The 18,711-nt window shown below is 38.9% G+C and overlaps 1 protein-coding gene across 8 annotated transcripts in view; it reads right to left on the minus strand.

Annotated features, from left to right (window-relative positions):
* Nucleotides 1-47: 47 nt before the first annotated feature.
* The window catches only part of TEC (tec protein tyrosine kinase), a 52,842-nt gene continuing 34,178 nt past the window's right edge, over nucleotides 48-18,711 (minus strand). For 3 of the 8 annotated variants that reach the window (XM_074866118.1, XM_074866119.1, XM_074866120.1), the window contains exons 3-18: nucleotides 16,695-16,796; nucleotides 15,628-15,709; nucleotides 13,911-14,039; nucleotides 12,437-12,477; nucleotides 11,800-11,978; nucleotides 10,812-10,877; nucleotides 9,013-9,067; nucleotides 8,771-8,850; nucleotides 8,090-8,223; nucleotides 6,784-6,858; nucleotides 5,835-6,006; nucleotides 5,454-5,670; nucleotides 4,859-4,923; nucleotides 3,701-3,819; nucleotides 3,201-3,358; nucleotides 48-1,176 (exon numbers count right to left, since the gene is read on the minus strand). In XM_074866118.1, coding sequence (XP_074722219.1) covers nucleotides 1,099-1,176; nucleotides 3,201-3,358; nucleotides 3,701-3,819; nucleotides 4,859-4,923; nucleotides 5,454-5,670; nucleotides 5,835-6,006; nucleotides 6,784-6,858; nucleotides 8,090-8,223; nucleotides 8,771-8,850; nucleotides 9,013-9,067; nucleotides 10,812-10,877; nucleotides 11,800-11,978; nucleotides 12,437-12,477; nucleotides 13,911-14,039; nucleotides 15,628-15,709; nucleotides 16,695-16,796 — 1,752 coding nt within the window. In that variant the 3' untranslated portion in view covers nucleotides 48-1,098. The remainder of the gene's footprint in view (nucleotides 1,177-3,200; nucleotides 3,359-3,700; nucleotides 3,820-4,858; nucleotides 4,924-5,453; nucleotides 5,671-5,834; nucleotides 6,007-6,783; nucleotides 6,859-8,089; nucleotides 8,224-8,770; nucleotides 8,851-9,012; nucleotides 9,068-10,811; nucleotides 10,878-11,799; nucleotides 11,979-12,436; nucleotides 12,478-13,910; nucleotides 14,040-15,627; nucleotides 15,710-16,694; nucleotides 16,797-18,711) is intronic. The other 5 variants (XM_074866122.1, XR_012628669.1, XR_012628668.1 and 2 more) reach the window with 5 other exon arrangements.

Here is an 18,711-nt window from a genome sequence, read left to right on the forward strand (position 1 = left end):
AGTTTGGCTTATGATGCACTGACAGTAAATTATTGGCAACACAGTAGTTGGTTTCAAACAACAGTTAGCATTCAGTTTATTTACATAAATGTGTAGTAAGAAATTTTCTGTTAAGAACAGAAAGGTTAGATCACTGTACATATAGATGACAGACAAAGAGGAGCCCTCCTCAAACACACTTGATAGTTTACTTACTTTCATTTACAACCCTATGCATCGAGTTGTGTACATAAGTGAAAGTATGACAAACTTGTGCTTTGAAAATTTCAAGAGGAAAACACTTTATATAAATAAATGCATGGAATTTATATATTTACAATACATAGAGCACATAAATTATTTTATACTTAAATCCAAAACAAGGTACTACGGTACACTGACAGCCAGTTGTGCTTTATCTTGGACTTATTTTTCATGAGTAACATCAAGCCTAACTGGGAGGTCTCTGGTTGACCAAAGAGCCTAGAAGAGCTCAGGGCATGTCACGACTCAGTTCTGAAGCAAAGCTTCTTGAGTGTTACTGTGCTGTGTGTTTGAGTGTTTGTGCTGTTAACCACCTACTATGTGCAAACGAGAGAGGCACTTTTTGTGTTCTTAATGTGTCATAAAACACCCATCAACTGAGAAAAATAATGTTTCTGGAGAATCTCTGGAAACATTTCAATGTCAGTAAATAGCCATTTATAGATACCTTCAATTTTTAAACATGCAAATCACTACTAATACTACAGCCTGTGTAAAGAGAGAAACTCAGAAATGTGGACTGTATGTACATGAACCCAACCCACTAAATGTAAATTAGGCTCCTGGGCTTTAGCCACATTCTCTCTTCCTCCTTAAAGAGCTCAACTTGCCAGCTATGCAATGCTGACTTTTCAGAGAAAATATAGAGACTGCTAGTATTGCTGAAGATACTGCGCTAATTTGCCAGCATCACGTAAAACTCTCCTTGTGCTGGAGTGGATCAGATGTTACAGGTTCCCCACGTTGTTTAGCAGCATCCAGCAGCTTACAGGATCAAGCTTTTAAAAAGAAACGGTGAAGCCACATCTCTGGAAAGTGGCTTCCTTCCTGTACTTTTGCTGCTGTTGTCTTTTTTCAGAAAGCATCTTCACCCTCTGCAATGTCAATGATTGTGTGAAGCAAGTCTTCAAAAGTCGGGCGTCCCTCTGGTTTCTAAAAATAACAAGAACGCACAGCTGTGATCAGAAAACAATAAAGTTGTGTTGATTTTGATAAATTATTGGTCTTGATATCATTCTGTGACAATGAATTTACTGTTTCATTAGATGTGACCTGCAAAAATATCTCATTGTGTGGATTTTGGATGTGTTGCTTAATCTCAGTAAGCATCACTTTCTTACACTTCGAAAGAGCATAAATAGGTGTTGCTCTTCATAAATAGGTTACACTCTTCATATAATTCATTGTTTTGCAAGGTGCTACACTTTTTCATTTCCTTCCCCATCCCACCTTCCCCAGTGAATTGCTCCAATCTTTCATTTAGGCAAGTTGTTGATGCTCCTAAGAATTTTCAGTGTCATACTCTGGAGCCTCTTTTACTTCAATGTTGTTTTCTGGACTCCAAAATGAGACTGCGTCATAGACATACACAACTGCATCCTTCATCTACTCTGTTTTCCATACAGTTCCTTATCTGTCATAACATCCTGTTTCTTTTGTCTAGTTGCAGCAATACACTGAGGTAGTCTCTTCAGTGACCTTGCTGACACAGTTACTTTAGCATCTTCTGAATGTCTGGGTAATTTGCACCTTTCCTCTATTTATCAGCCTCTTTAGATTTGTATCACCTGCTGAAGTTTGAAGCCTCAGGATTCAGTTCCCTCTACAAATCATTAATAAATTTATGAAACGAGGACTGAAGTACCTACAGTTAATCATACTTTATGACAAAGATTGACAGTATCTTGCCATTACTTGTGTCCTATCTGTGATTCGCAAAGATTCTTTCTCTCCCACGTGATGACTGCTTAGATTTTATTGTTAATAAACCCTGATGAAATAAGTAAATTTTTAATCAATTAATTTATGTTCTTATAAATCCTATAAATACATATTAATATTCAAAGAGCATTAACAAGTAACTTACCGTCTTCCAGATAATTTATTATTCCATTTTAATGACCATTTCAAGCAGGTTATGAAGTACAAACAAAATTTAATGATCTGTAGTTTCCCGGATCCTGTAAATAGCTTTTTTGAACTAGACACCTTTGTCATTCCACAGCCCTTCAGGGCACTGTTGTTTTTAATGTATTTTTTGCTGCATAAACCAACTGGTTTGCAAGTTTTAGATCTCCACTGGTTGGTTTGATGACTAATTGCTCTCTGTTCCAGCACCTTCTTCTCTAAGACAAGCGTAAGACACTATGTCATCTTTTTACTGGTAAAGAGCAGTTTTTACCTAGAACCCCCTGTGGCAAAGACTGACTAGAAATAAATCACGTAGCTCTTTCCATTCTTGGTTTCCTCGATTGATCTCTCAAAATTAGAGGCATCTCATTAAATGTCCCTATCCTCTTAAGAGACTTTCTGCTTTACTACTACAAAAACATTTTTATACTGATTTCATTGATAAAGTATTAGATTTCGTGTTTGCTGCCCCTTTGACCTCTGTGAACATTGTACAAGTCAGTATCTTTCTGGGTTAGGAGGATTAAGAGTACAGTGTATTTCTATCTTTCTTTATAAACCTTGGGATTTGTATTTAGATGCAAGTTAATCTATATTTCCTATATATTTTATAATCAGGTAATGAAGTATGGCTTTAAAAATATGCTCCATCATTCTGTCATGTTTCTGTAATGATTAATAAACTGAGGCTATATAAAATCAGATTCTCCACCTCTGGCTGTTCTGAGTGAATTTTTTTTTTTCCTAGCGGTATTTGTATGCAGATATAATTGTGACCAGCACAGATTTAGCAATTATTTCCTTTTGTTACTGAATGTCTTTGCGTACTTAATCCAATAGTCTGTTTATTTCACAGAAATTTCCTCAGTGGTTTTTCTTATCACAGCTCTAGTTCAGTTGCAAACCAGGGGCAGATTTTTGTCTTAGCAATAAAGACACGAATAGCAGAGAGCTGGATACAGTCAGAATGCTGCAATAGAGATTAAGTGCTGTTGCTAGATATACTTTTTTTTTTTGGTCTTTGAATTGAGAAAAAAGTCAAATACCTCCTGCCAGCACATCATCATCATTTCATACACCTGCTTACAGGCTAGTTTGGGCCGATACAAACGATGTCCTTGGCTAACCATCGTTACCACTTCATAGTTGGAGCTTTTTTCAAAGGGCATTTTTCCTTCCGTAAATACTTCCCACATTAAAACACCTAAAAAAAATAATTAAGAAAATAAGCAAATAACTTCTGAAAAAGATATGTTTATTTTGAGCCCTGGGCTCAGGATTTCTGATAGATAAATAGTTTGAGATCCATACTTTAGAAAGAAAGTGTTCACATGTGTCATTGCTGAAAACATCTTATTCTAGTAGCATGGGTTTTAATAAATAACAGTTCTAAAGGTCTCTATGCAAATTTATGCAAGCATAAAACCATGGCAAATGGTTTCTCTGAGCATCCTTTCAGATGTCTGAATCCCTCCCAGTAACTGGAGCTTTACTGCTACTCATAAAATGTAAAAATAGTTCTTTCTTTCAACAATTAACATCTTACCAAATGACCAGACATCTGACTTGCTGCTGAATCGACTATAATTAAAAACTTCTGGTGGACACCATTTCACAGGAAATTTAGCCCCCGAGGAGCTTGTGTATTGATCATCAAGGACATACCTAAAAAAAACCCAAAAACAAAACCGTAATATCCTTCAGTCAGCCTCCAAGCCTGCAAATTATAATTTAGATTTGGACTTGACTATTAGAAGCTCATATTGCCACCTAATGGCCATGACTGTTATCACACAATAAAATTAGCTTCTCTGGGGCAGCACTGTTTCAGTCAAGACCCATTTCATTTTTCTTACGACCTCAGAGTCTTCTCTTGTGATTATTAGCTATACAACAGAGGTCTAGGCCACCTGCGAGTTAAACGTCTGTATAGCAAGAGAAAATGATGCAAAAGCATAAATTTTGTGCTCTGTTTCTCACCGACCAGTCTGAATTCACATGTCAGGAGACATGCAAACTCAGTAGCACAGAACAGTGGCAAAAGCCAAGAACAACATTGTCAAACCATGGTAGTTTGAACACCTTCCTTATAAGAGCTGCTTCTCACCTCCCTGCCTCACGCACACATTACCCACCTGATGTAGCACCCGTAGGTGCTAACAGGGGTAGGAAATTAACCCCTCTCTATGTCTCAGTACTTCGGCTAGTGAGATGCACCTCTGAACCATCTACCCCAAGAGGATCCCAAACACACTGAAGAGCTTCTTTCTATCATTTATTTACCAAAATACAGATTAACAACTATTATCTCTGCAGCATGAGCTCTGCCATCTGAGACATAAGCTCTAATATGCCTCCTGAATCACTACAAGATTAAAATTTGTAAGATTTTCACAGATGCTACGGAAAGTTGCTAATAGAAGACCTGTCAGACCGCAGATTCAGTTCAAAGCCAGGCTTCACACTTACTTTTCTAGAAAATAAACCGCCTAGTTTTGATTTTCCAGAATTAAATGAGTAAGGAAATTGAACATGACCAAAGAACAAACAAGCTTTAAAGGCACTGGAAAAAAAATGAACCAAAGGATGTTCCCTAGAGAGGTCAAAAAAGATAACCTTTGCTTGTAATTTTGCTGGGTGTGCGTTGCCTTAAGGCTACGTACAAGGGTTAGGTGAATTTTGCCAAATCCCCACTCAGACATACCTTGTCATTCCAAAATCCGACACTTTGACCACTCCTGAGTCACTCACCAAGCAGTTCCTGGCAGCCTGCAAACGGAACGGTTAGAGATGGATGAAAAACTTGCAGTCTCTTGCAAAGAAATTACAACAATCTAACGGGGAATTTGTTCTCATTGCTTAGCAAGTTCACTGATTTACTGTTCTCATTATGCTCTGGAATAAAAAGTAGATCTGCATTCACTCTTGATAGTATTGTTTTGACAACTAAACCATTTTGCAAAAAAAAAAATCACCAGAAAAAATTATCATCTTGAGGGATTCATGAGTGGTGAAAACGGCACCAGTACAGAACAGAGATATGCTATTATTTCAGTGCAAATAGCTATCAACTCTGTATAAAAATTTCAGAGAGATTTTATTTCATTTTCTCAGGAGAGAAACCTTGCATGTTTTTCTGTATGGGGCAGCTTTAGAGACTTGCTTAGTACCTAGAGAGCCAATTTAAACTACTCATAATGAACAAAAGCAGTCATTTACTAACAGGCTGTTTTGAAAAGTAATAGGTAAATTCAAAAAAAAATTTTTTTAAAAGAGTATATTGCCTAATGGGATGTTACCAGGTCTCTGTGGATAAAGCTGTTTCTCTCCAGGTACTCCATTCCCTCACATACATCTTGGCACATAGTGAGCAGGATGTCTTTACTCAAAACTCCCCGTTTTTGTCTCAAGTAATTGAGAAGGCAGCCATGCTCCATGAACTCCGTCACGATGTAAATAGGTCTCTGTTGTGTGCACACACCGTACAGCTGAACTAATTTAGGATGTGTTAGCTTCCTGAAAAGATTGAGATCATGATGTTATTACTTACTTCACCCAGCCCTAGCTCTCCACCCCACAAAACTGCAAAAATATCACCTGCCCCAAGTGTTTTATTTATGATCAGTATACAGCATCAGAGGCCTAGAACTGGCAATAAAAGTGCCAAGCACACAACTCACATCATTACTTTAGCTTCTTCGATGAAATCCTCTTCATACATCGCACCTTCCCGAATTGCCTTGATGGCCACTTTATACTGCGCCCTCCATTTCCCAAGGCGCACTACGCCGAACAGACCGCTCCCCAGTTCTCTCATGAACGTCAGTTCCGAGGGATTAATTTCCCATTTCTCTATAAAACAAAACAAATGAGAGCCCATGACTCCTGTATTAAGGAACCTACTGAACTGGTAGGTGATAAGGAAGAAAAAAGAGAAACTGGATTACTAGCCAGGAATTTAGGGAGAAAACATCTTAGAATTAACTTGAAAACTGAACACTTCCATACCTCACAAAACAAACAAACTTTTAGGTAGTCATAAACTTTAAGCAGCTCCTAATCAACACAGAAGGCAAAACTCAAAACTTTCCTGAGGTCAGTAATTACATACTGATATTATCAGACTTGATTTCAACAAGCTGCCATCATAAGAAGTTGTACCAATGTGTAGCAGCTGTTCATGTCACCTGATATGCCATGCTTAAAACAGGTTATTCCAAGTTTATATAATAAAGGTAACCTCTCCAGAAAGATCAAAGGGCCAAGGTTGAGTCAGAAGAGTGGAGGCTTATGAAGGAGCCAAAGGCACAGCTCTTTAATCGGGCAGAGCTCAAGGTGTCCACAAAAGCATGGAGGAAGATGCCAAATTCCACTGGAGCACCAGCAACATGTTCTTCCTCTCCTCACTGCTGCCCTTGGCACCACAGGCCTACCACCATTCACTATGCCTTTGCACGCCGATCCCCTGAGCAAGGGTCTCCGAGGTACAGCTTGGACCCATGTAAGTTAGTATAGCCAATCACCGTACAAAATTAGGTCTTTTCAAAATTTTTAGAAAATACTATAGCATCTTAACATTCATAAAATCATTAAAAAAGATACATGCAGATGAATATAACACACAGTTACCATAGCTGAATCCTGCCGTTGTTGGTGCTGTTGTTTTCTTTGGGGTCACTGGGTAACGCAGCCTGGTAACGAGACCTGAGGTTCAATGATAATTGAAGAGACAAAGTTTACTTCTGAAATAGTGCCAGAAACAGCCACTTGTTCACCGCGCAGATTAACAATAAGCTTATTGCTATATACAGCTTTGACCATATCTTCTGCTATTGCATTGCGATGACTATTCAAAGTGGCCACAAGAGGTACACAGGAGCACTCACTACATTTTCTTTACTGGTGAGAGATGGATATAGGTATATGCATACTTATTTGGGTTTCACAGTTATGCTGGCACCAATAAAGTCTGAGGATCCCTTTCATAAATCAGATCAGAAAGATTATCTAAAACTCACACACTACTTTTGATCATTTCCATTTCACACATAAATCCCACCAGTATCACAGGGGGATTTTATATATACAAAATAAATGTTGCATGCTAGCTGAATACTCTCCTAAAATCTTGTCAGAACCTGACATGACAAAAGGAATGAAGCAATTATAACTGATTTTTCTAGTTATTTTTAATAAATGAAAAGCAGGGTTATGTTTTTGGAGCATATTTTCCAGAAAGGCATTTTCTAGAATATCATCAGGAAATGCTGGGTCATCTGAGTTTGATATAAACGTCTGGAAAATACAGCTCATGGGTGAAATTTATGCACAGACTGGACTTGAAAAAAACCCGAAACTATATTAGTATTTGTGCCTTGAATCTGATTCCTAAACTCTCCCCATCCTATCATACGGTGGGAGGACACCAGCATCAGCCATCAGCTATAGATCTCAAGTGTCTAACCTTTACAAAGACTCATCCTTAGGGACTTCCTGAACAACACATTACTATTCTCCTCATCTTTTTGCTATATGGAAAGGTAAGATCATTTTAAGTGGTGATGACCTGCTGGTAAAATAAGCTAGTGCCTGGAGAATACTCTGGGGAAGTACCATCCCCATCCATCTGCTGTGGGTTACAGGCAGCTGTTGGAGACACCATGTGGAACTGAAGGAATGATTTCTCCTGACTCGATACACCTGCTCTTCTGTTACTCTGTGGACAACAACATTTTTTAAATTTTTTTTTATTTTTTACATAAAACTTTTCAAATGATTGCTTATATTGAAAAAATACAAAATGCAGTGTCTCATGACTTCCCTAAGAAAGAAGGATCTGTAAAAACCTAAAAGCCTTCAATTAAAAACCCCTAAAACCACCTCACACTCCTTTTCAAATCAACCCTAAGCAACAGGAAAAATTCAATTCATCTACCTGCTGCATTATGTCTATGATACTCAATTATTTCTGGAATGGAGTTAAAGAGATGTTTTTCTGCGAGGTAGTACTGCTTCGGTGATGTCACTGTTTCTTTTATATGGTAGTGTCTTATTCCTGATGAACCTTCTCTGGAAAAATAACAATAATAATAGCAACAATTAGTAATAATATAATGTCATTTGTTGTGAATTTTTTAAGAAGACAACATTGACTAGGAAAAGGAAACTGAAAGGGCCAGTGCAGGTGTCCAAAGTCACATGCTTCGGGAACAGTTTGAATATCAAAGATCTTGAGCGCTGGTGACTTGCCTTCATCTCAGTGCTCACACCAAGTTGAAGATTAACCCATAAAAGGTTAATTTTCAGTCTGGTGAGCTCCCCGATCCAGCTCACCACACACTAACACAAACACTTGGGCTGGCAGGAGGGAAAAGACCAAATAGGGTGGGAGAGCAAGGTGGCTCTTTGGGTAGAGGTTCAGGTCTATGGTGGATTAACCAAACACGACCTAACCATGGAGTCAAGAAGTTCATTTTAGTCACCCATCTTTCCTATCACAGCAGCTCTCATTTCTTTGGTGAGATCTCTCTTGGGCTTTCCTCCAGACTATGGAATGGAGACAGATGCAAATGGATTTGGATGAGACAAGGTGTGAAGAGCAGCCACAGAAACTCACCCTCCAAATTTTGTATAAAGGGAAACTGTATACAGGCCAGGCTGACTTGAGTCTCTCACTACAAAACCACCTTCTTTATCCTAAAACACAAGCACATCAACAGTTTTGTACAAGTGGTTTTAAGCTGCATGTCTCTTCTACTCGTTCTGTGATTTGCGCATGCCAAAACAAGCATTTACTTTAATAAAAGAAGCTACTTCACATGAATTTCATAGTTAATACCACAAGGCTGCTGTGCTCACCTCGTTTCTGAGGAGCTGCTCTGCCTTGCTTCTGTTCAGGTTTCTGCTGTACCACCTGCAACACACCATCAGTAACCAAACCTTCTTCAAGGTGCATGATTTACATAAAATGCTTTAAAAAAGTATTACAAAGCTACAGATTCAATAATTTTATGGTAAGTGAAGGTCAAGAATTGTTAATGTACAAAAATCAGTCTCTATTACATTGTGCAGTTATCCCATAAAAATGCCCTGAAACAAATCCAATGAGACCCCACAGATGGCAATAAAGTTCAGGTAATGGAACTAATTTTGCAGCAAAACCACTTCTCAAACGCACACAGACTGATGGCAGTAGTTGCTCTGAACAGCAGCCCAAGGGCAGGCTGGCAATGCCAGGGAAGCAGCTGCCTGCACACCGGCAGTCACCTGCAGAGCTGGCTGCTAATTCATTCAATAACTTCATGGTTCTGATTTTCCAGGGAGGACCCACCTACCAAAGAGGAGGTTGAAAGTGAATTAAATGTCAGGGTTGCACATCCCTGAGTTCAGTGCTGCATGGGCAGGTTAAAGCAGCCACAGAAGCACTGACATTTCAGCCAGCTGCAGCAAATAATATAAAAAGGAAAAACACATAGCTCACAAATGGCATGGTGCAATCATTTTGAGCTATGCTGTCACAGCGGTAACCAAGCAGGGAAGTGGCACAGCAGCCTCTAATCAAGTTCTGCTGTTCCAGAGATAGTGGTTTCTTGCGGTTGGTAGATGACCTGGAGTAATCCTCCCTGGACTGCACTGTGACTCAGAATTACAGCCCAAAGGTGGTAAGGCACAACGTGGCTGAACCAGATAAGGCAGCCCAGTTCCTTCCTTCCCTTTCTGCCAGCCCCACAGCCCAGCCCAGAGCAGGGCAGGGCTCCTAGCAAGAGCCTCTAAGATGAGAAAGCAATAAAGAACAAGTAATTCCCTCCAGTAAAGCTGAGGGCAAAATCCCAGATGAAATTCTACCTTATGTCAGAGCACAGATGTAAGAGTCATACGTGGCTGAGAGCAGAGTTTTGGAGCTACTAATGTGGCTTTGTAAACTGGTTTTAATCATTATTTCCTTACAGCTCCATTTTATCTAAAAGCCGTGAAACATATCTTAAGTTCTCAGGCACAACAGTTCATGCTATACTGAAATTTGAATATCAAGAACAACAGGCTTGGAAACCACAGTGTTAAATTTTATCTCGATGTTCTTAAACAAGTACTCCATAATTAAACATCAACTGGAACAAAATTCTTTTAAAAAGCTATACTTTTATAGCTGATAAGTTACATGCATACAGAGACTTAAAATGCATGGTGTGATACATTTTCTTGAAAATTAGAACTGCCTTCCAAAAATCTCTGATCTGCTACGTTTACTGTGAATGATTTCCACTGTTTTCTACTCTACTATCTTACTGCCACAAACTTTAGAGACACATCTCACTTAATATTAAAAAAAAAAGGCAACATTCAGCACACTTATAATGGGTAAATTTCCTTTAAAGTTTCCCTTTGTCTATCAGAGCCATGGGAGGGGCTTTTTTGCTTTAATAGTGATAGCCTAAAAAGCCATCTCACTAACTTAACCCAACATTATAAATCACAGCAAAATCAATGAGGAGAATCAGAACAAATATATGCCTATCTCAAATATTTACGTTTCATCTCTGAAGTAATTGCTATTCTATGTAAATAATTGCTTACAAAACTTTAAAAATATATTGTCATTCTTAAAGCATAGGTTTCATTTTATGATCTTCCAGATTTTAATTCAAATATTCACTTACTCATATTGATCAAGGTTGTTGGACTTCTTTCCTGTTACGTAGTTGCTTGGAATATATCCTTGCTTTCTAAAAGATATGTAATATATAATCTTTATGAAAACATGTAAAATTGCATACCTAAAGACAGTGCTTCATTCTGCTAATTAGCAGAGGTACCTCACTGTAACTTATTTATTACTGACCCACCCACTCTACTGCTGATTATACAGAAACTAGTTTTCCGCATCAGCATTTCCACATTAACTTTCAGTGTGCCTAGAGAAGTGACATGGGCAGAAGTGTCCAAGAAAACCAGCAGAAGAGGTGAAGAAGAGTAACCCTCTGCTGCTCTGTCACTTCTGCACTTGGAAGTCCCAGTCAGTCACTGGAAATATTGTTGGAGCCTGCCACAGCCTGATAGCTTGCAATTAGCCCCAACATACTGCAACAGGGACCTGATAAATACTGTAGTATGGAAGCTTTCACCTTTAAAACTACAGGGAAAAATTTTAATACAGGGAAAGGAAATTTGTAGCCATTAAAGCATCTCACTGCAACTCTCTCTCAACTCATTCAAAAATTGCCCCTAATGATCCAGCTAAATATGGTGATTATTCAAGTGGAAGTCAGAGCCTGCTGAGCTGAGTGTTAACCATATTGCTCCCTAATGAGCCATTCCCCAAGGAATCAGGAATACTGTACCTGCCTAGCAAGGTTTTGCAGGCTGGCTGATGCTTTAATTGGGAAACCATAAGACCTGACAGGAAATATAACTGGAACAACTTCCAGTTCTGCAACAGTCTTTGTACTCCAACCCCACTATCTATTGAGAAATGAACTTTTTTAAATTGGTTTGTATGTGGGAATAAAGATATGGATGAGATTTCAAGGCTGGGGTCCAAAGTGGGGTCTAATACAGTTATTCGTTGACACAGAGTCAATATAAACTACTACAACATGGAAATAACCATATGAACTTTATAAGAAGAAATAAGGAACTCATGTTTACCCATATTTGTCTCTTGCCTTCCACCAGTGAATGTCATTCTTCTCAATCACTGTATATTCTTCACCCTTCTCTAATCTTAAATCATGATGTTCTGTAGGCTCAAAGTCATACATTGCTACCACTATCTCCTCTTCGTTGCCATTTTCTTCAACTGGTGGAACAGGAGGCGGAGGCCTTCGCTGAAAATGACCCAGTATTAATATCATCCCACCCTGCCCCATTATTCCACTCCACCCAAACAGTGCAAACCAGACAAGCATCCCAGGGGCAAAAGCCAGGCTAGTTCCAGGTTGCCCCAAGAGTGAGCTGCAGCGGCCCAGGGAGGCAGCTGGGATGGGTGCATGGCAGACGATCACCCAGGTGCCATCCATGGGGATAGCTCACACTGCAGCCAGTAAAGAACAAAGCCAGCTGGCATTTGCTTTTCAACTGCCTCTCCCACCAGCAGTACAGATACAGCTAATAGGTGCAGCTAAATTCCAATCAGATTTGTTTCCACCCTGAGATAGAACGTGATGCCCATTGACACATACAGAAATAGACCTTTGCTCCAGGATATGGAAAGAATCTCAGGAAATTTAAACGCCATCTCAAAAAGCAGCAATTATTTATTCAGTATTTTAAAGACTCTACTTACTGCACTTTTTTCTGGCATTGGAGAGGGCAATCTCATTACACCTAGAAACAAAGCACAGGAAAGGATCTGTGTCTATCCATTTAGCTATAAATTTAAAAACTAAATAAAAGTTTTACATTTCAAATGTTTTAATATCTTAACTAGCCTTTAGGATAGCTTAGTAAGTCAGAAAGCAAAGACAGCTCCAATTAGGCATTAGGAAAATGTTGATTGAATATACTTGCAAAAACATCCTAAATCAGCCAGCAGACTACGTTCACCATAGATCTGGCGATGTCTATGCCACACCAAAGCATGCTACACAGAGATCCCTGAACCAGCACTCAGATGCAGAGATATATGACAAAACAAAAAGGGTCAGAGACAAAAAAAGTATATAAAAAGGAAAGGAAAGGAAAGGAAACAGTGTTCTTGTCACCATGATAATCTAAAGGTCTGTTCCTATTAACATCTGCTCTTCTAAAAAAATAATACTCCTCCTGACTATTGCTTTGGTAAATAAGGCATAAAAATTGTATGTATGTTTTATTACTTCTCTCAGATCCAAGAGTACTTTTTCTCCTGCACTGCTTTTTTCCCTCACCCTTAAAAGGTTGAGCTATATGTCATGTTTTACATCTTGCCAAATAAGGCTGGCCATGGCCAGTTTTTATTCTTCAAGTCTTTTAATGCAACTAAATCCACAGGTCCCCACCATTGCCATTTAAGGTGCTGACACAGGAAATCATCCAGGCACTGCTGATTTCACTGGGAGGTAAGCAATGGCCCAATTTCTTTTCCTACTACAGAATTTTCCTTAAATTGAGGAGTAAGTGATTACTGTATCCTTATCTAGGACAATACTGCAGTGAGGGACACACCTGCACATCTTGGCATGCTACAGCATCTGCTGCTGAACAGCAGAACCTGTGATTTGGATGCTGGAAGATGCAAGTGCCTGCAGAAGTCACGGTTCATCCAGGTTCAGCCTACAGACATTTACAAATCTCTAAGCAAATTCAGTCCTGTGTCTATAAATACAGTAAGCCTACTTGTATCATTTTTACACTGGTGTAGTAACACTGAAAGCAACATGGTTATTCTTTTACGTGGGTATGTAGAGGTTATTTATTAAAACTGAAGAGCTGTCAAGGATTTCTTTTCACCATAAGGTTTTATCCTCAGTCTGAGGTAAACCCTTGGTCGAGTAAGTTTCAGATGGGAAAAACAAACCATGTGAAAATCAGCAACCTCAATGATTACTTTCAGCTTTCTCTAAAGATTTTTTGTGAGGACAATTTACTAGGTTTTATGTTTTTTACAAAATGCTTGGAAATGAAACAAACATTTTGATTTACTTTAGACACAGTATCAATGATTGACTCTGCTCTATAAATTTGCCTAATATCTAGGGCATTCAGCTGTGATGACAGGATCATATAAAAAAGCAGAAAAATATGCCAAAACAGCTTCATATGAAAACATATGTACTTACTATTTTCATAAAGATTATATTTTTCACAGCCAGGTGCTAATTTTTCTGTCTGTCTGCAGCACTGATAAATTCCCTCGGTCCAGAATTTAGGATGATATTTTACCATTATATTGCTGTTGTTCTTTATTTCTACAAGAAGAAAAAGTATATATTGAAAGATACAAAAAAAAATCTGCAAGAGGGCCATTTTAAAGAATTAAATAATTATTACAATATCTTTGACATGAGGCATAATTTCCACTTGTCCTTACTTTAGCATTGCTTTTCTTAAGGACCTTGCAAGTTTACATAGCAGTGATACAACAATAGTAGAGAATGTTTTTAGGACAATATATGACTTGATTCCAGAAGAGAGTGCTATACTCCCTGCCTAAACTGGCCACCTTAGCAAGGGTTTGGTGCATCCACAAAAGAAGACTCAGGCACCCACCTGCACCCTGCAAATCAGTCAGGCAGCTGTGAAGGCCCTGGGAGCTCTGCCTGCCCCTTTTCTTTTTATTATTGCTGCGACTCAATTTCCTCTACAAATAGTGTTCTGGAAGCAATGATAGCTGACATTTACCACTATGCCATGGCACAATGCCTGTGTTCGGTCTCAAAGGCTCCTTACCCCCACAATCCCATGGGCTTGCTGAGTTTCAGAGGTTATTCCCTGCTCTGTGGTCCCCAGTCCAGAAATGATTACTTTACAGAGCATCTGCAATTGATGCGAGCATTTGATAGTGGCAGAAAGCGTTAAGAGGCTCTTGGAAAAAAAATAAAAACCTTTAGTCACTATGATAGCATTAATCAGATAGCATCTCAGTGGAGATGCCTCCTGTCATTTTACATCAGTTTAAGGCCTCCAGTGTTTTATAGTGACATTCAAACAAAACTTTTGAGTGATGTCATTAACTAGCTTGGATAAGCTTTTTGATAATTTACACATGATGCAAAAGCATAGAGTCAAATTCTGATTGCAGCTTGACTTCACAAATCAAATTATATCTGTTTGGGTGTTTGATACTCCCAGTACTTGTTATCTCACACTGTGTATACAAACAATGAGCTGGTCTGATAAAAAATAAAAACCGGTGGATACATGCAACAGAAGCTCTACCATTTTATTTTTCTAGCTTATTGTGAGTTGATGCAGGCCAGCAGCTAAGCATCCACGCAGCTACTCTTCCACTCCCCGCCACCCAGCAGGACAGGGAGAAGAACAGAAAGAGGAAGAGAAGAAAACTTGTGGCTTGAGATAAAAGGCAGTTTAATAAAGTTAAAATAAAGAAAAAAGAAGCAAAAGTGATGGAAAGGCAATCGTTCACCATCTCCCAGAGGCAGACCAATTCCCAGCCAGTCTCTAAGCAACAGCCAATACGAAAGCCAAATAACCCCAACCCCCATCTTCCTCTATACCAGTTTTTGTTGCTGAGGGCAATGTTATATGGCCTGGAATATCCCTTTGGTCAGTCCAGGTCCACTGTTCCAGCTGTGTCACCTCCCAGCCTCTTGCCCTCCCTGAGCCTATTCGCTGCAGGGGGCAGAGGCAGAAAAAAGGCAAAGCCTCCATCCATGCTGTGCAAGCACTGCTCAGCCACTAAAACACTGGTGTTTTCAACACTGTGCTGGCCACAAATCCAAAACACAGAACCAAGTTAACTCCAACCCAGCCAGACAGCTCAAGTAAAGGTAACTCTATATTAGTCAGATGTTAAGCATGAGCAATTTCCATTACCTTCTTTCAGATTCCTCACCCACTGATCCCGGCTTTGTGCACTTGGTGCAAAAATATAAAGTGTATTAGCATCATATACAACCTGGAGGGTGGAAAAAGAAATAATCAAAATACATTCACCTAATAATATTCATTTATTTATTCCTCAGGAAACAGAACAAGTCACTGTTACATTTGGCAAAATTAGCATACTCAGGCACAAAGTGCAGAAACTGGGAAAAGGTTATTAGGGTTTACTACTCATATATGATGCTTTCAGTAGAATAAGGAAGGATTTTGTAACGATATATGATCTTGAGAGCATTCCTTAAAATGTTTGCTTCATGCTTTGCTTTGTTCATTCTTCACTGTGTGTTTTCTAAAAACAGTTCAATTTAATTGCTAACGCGATTTCATAATCAGATATCCTTTGTTCCCAGCCATTTCATAACTGCTTGTGATTCTGCAGTGCTCTGGGATGATTCTTGCTTTTTTTATTTCCTTCACTCCTTGTATTGGTGGAAAGCAAGAATTGCCCTTGGAGAAAGGGGCCAGAGCCCTCTCCGGCAGTGGAATTCACCGTTACACCAACGATTCCCTCTCTTGTAAGCAGATACAGCATCTGACCCCCCCATATTTTTCTTTTCACTCTCTAAGCACATTGGTTTCTGTGTTTATTTCCATTCAGTTCACAATAGAAGGAAAACCATTTTCTGATTCCTATATAATTTAATGGCCATTAAATTTAATGTGAAAGAATGAAGACAGGGAAAATGGGCTGCAAGCTAACCCATTTTGGAGGAAGACCAAGACAAGGCACTTTCCAGTCAAAACCCAAGCAGAGAGGGTGGGAAAAAGACCAAGTGTATGAGGCACAACTCCCAAGAGAGGGGACAGCAGGGGGAGCAGAGCTTGTTGGCATTGGGTTTTCATCACTGATCCTGAACCACCTCCCACCGAGAGACAGAGACAGAGAACAGGCTCAGTATTTAAAAGTGACAGTAGTTTCAAGCAAGTTACATCCAAATGGCTTGACACTGTTGAAAAAGAGCACTGTAATTTATATATTTTATATAAAAGGAACATACCTGAAATGGATATTTATTTTGACAGGGACTAACACCATCACTTTTTACAACTTCTACACATTTAATCTTTGAAATATCCACAGATCCTTTTCTGTACTTTTTCTATAAAACAAAAGCAAAAAACATTATGTAAAATATAACAGATTCACTTAATTCTTTTTTTTTTTTTTTCAGCAGACTTCTTGCTTTCTTTTCCATTTATGATACTGATGTTGCTTTAACTGCAGAAGTCATTTGAAAATGAGAAAGAGCGCGTGTATAAAGGTCTACGCTGGTGCAAGAGCACAGAGTACAGTAAAATTGCTTACTAAAAAGTACCACTTCTTTCTATATAAAGTTTCCAATCAGTTGTAATCATAGGTTTAATCTAATCTTCTTTACAAAAAAATAACTTGAATACAGATGAAGGCAGGCTTCCCCCTTGCTGATTTTAAATTATGATTAAAACCGATGAGGAAAATGGGTGCCAATGCAACGTCCCATCTGATCCCTCACTCTCTTGCTGAAGAGCTCCCACCATTTTGTGGCTACCACTGCGTTTCACCAAGTTTCCAGGGAAACTGGGCAACACAGGCAACACCAGTTCATGCTGAGGCAGGAAGCAGAAGACAGAGGTGAAACCCATCCTTGGGCCAAGATGGGGTCTGTGTTGAAGGGACCTCTTTGACCAAGGCTACCAGAAGCCCTGAAGAAGCAAGGTCAAAAGCACAGACATCTGAGAAGATTTGGCTCACCTAAATTTATAATTACGAAGATTTTAAAGAAAGAAAGGAGTGTCCATGGTGCTCAGCAGGTGCTGCCCAAATTAACAATGCATGGAAATACGCAGTAGTTCAACGCTTCAGAGTGGAAGCTCCATGGAAGAACAGCCCATAACTGGAGGTGGCGTGTACTGGGCTTCAGTCCACATGTAAAAGCAGTACACAATAACAGTGAAGTCTGCACACAAGTAGACCTTTTTAAGGTCGCTGTTTCTGAAGGAATTGTTCTAAACCATTTTCCTTTATCTGAAGCAGAAGAGGCTAAAAATTAAAGCCCAGAAGAGAAATTTACAACATGCTCTACTACAGGGCAAAGGGAAACACTGAATGATACACTTTTGAGAGCAAAATGATCATGAATCTATGGAGATCGTATAGGGCCACCACTCACTTTTGGGAGAACCAAGCCTCTAATAGGAGAGAAAATTCCTACTGGAATCCAGAACAAAACAAAAATGGCAGCAACTCATGGCTGGTTCTGAATTAATCCACATCAAAAATTTTGACCTGCTAAGAACATCCAGTCCAGAATGCATCTTATGAAAGATGGACACTGTTCACACAATGTGGAAATAATGAGTAATTACTGAATTGAGATCCTCCAATCCTTACTCGGCTGCCCTCTTCTCTTCTGAGGACAGAAATTTCAGCCCAAATAGCAAAAATCTGGCAAAATCATAAGCAACTGAAAACACAGTCTTAGAAGCAAAGAGCAACTTCAAATATACCTGCAATGATTTCACCACCCTAGAAACACAATAGTTACTACTCATGGAAAACATGGAAGTTTCGTCAGCACTTAAAACACATTTAGCAGTCTGTCTCTTATGTATATTGTTATAAAGAAAGTAAGCAGAGAAAAGATGCATGAAGAATTCATGCATGTCATTGTCAGCATCAGGAAGAATGACAGGAACTAAGTTCAGATAAAGCTGTAACAGAAAAAAACCAAAAACTAAAAAAAAAAAAAAAGAGAAGCCCCAATAAGGGGCTTTTTAAAATTGGGGGTAAAAAAAGAAGAAAAAAAAATTAGGCATTTTAGTGAACTACTAAAAGTCAAATCACAAACATTACCACGAGCTGTAGTTATGCTGAAAAAATAATTTGCACCAAGTATGCAACCTTGGAATTTTGATCAAAAAAATCATTTTAAGTCTTCTGTTTATTTTATGGTATCCCCTTACTTGAACTTTGATTGCCTAAAGTAAAACATACATTTATGCAATTGCCAAACATTGAGTTACTTAAGTTTACAA

This window comes from Strix uralensis, chromosome 4 (assembly GCF_047716275.1).
Source record: "Strix uralensis isolate ZFMK-TIS-50842 chromosome 4, bStrUra1, whole genome shotgun sequence".
In the NCBI taxonomy this organism is placed as follows: domain Eukaryota; kingdom Metazoa; phylum Chordata; class Aves; order Strigiformes; family Strigidae; genus Strix; species Strix uralensis.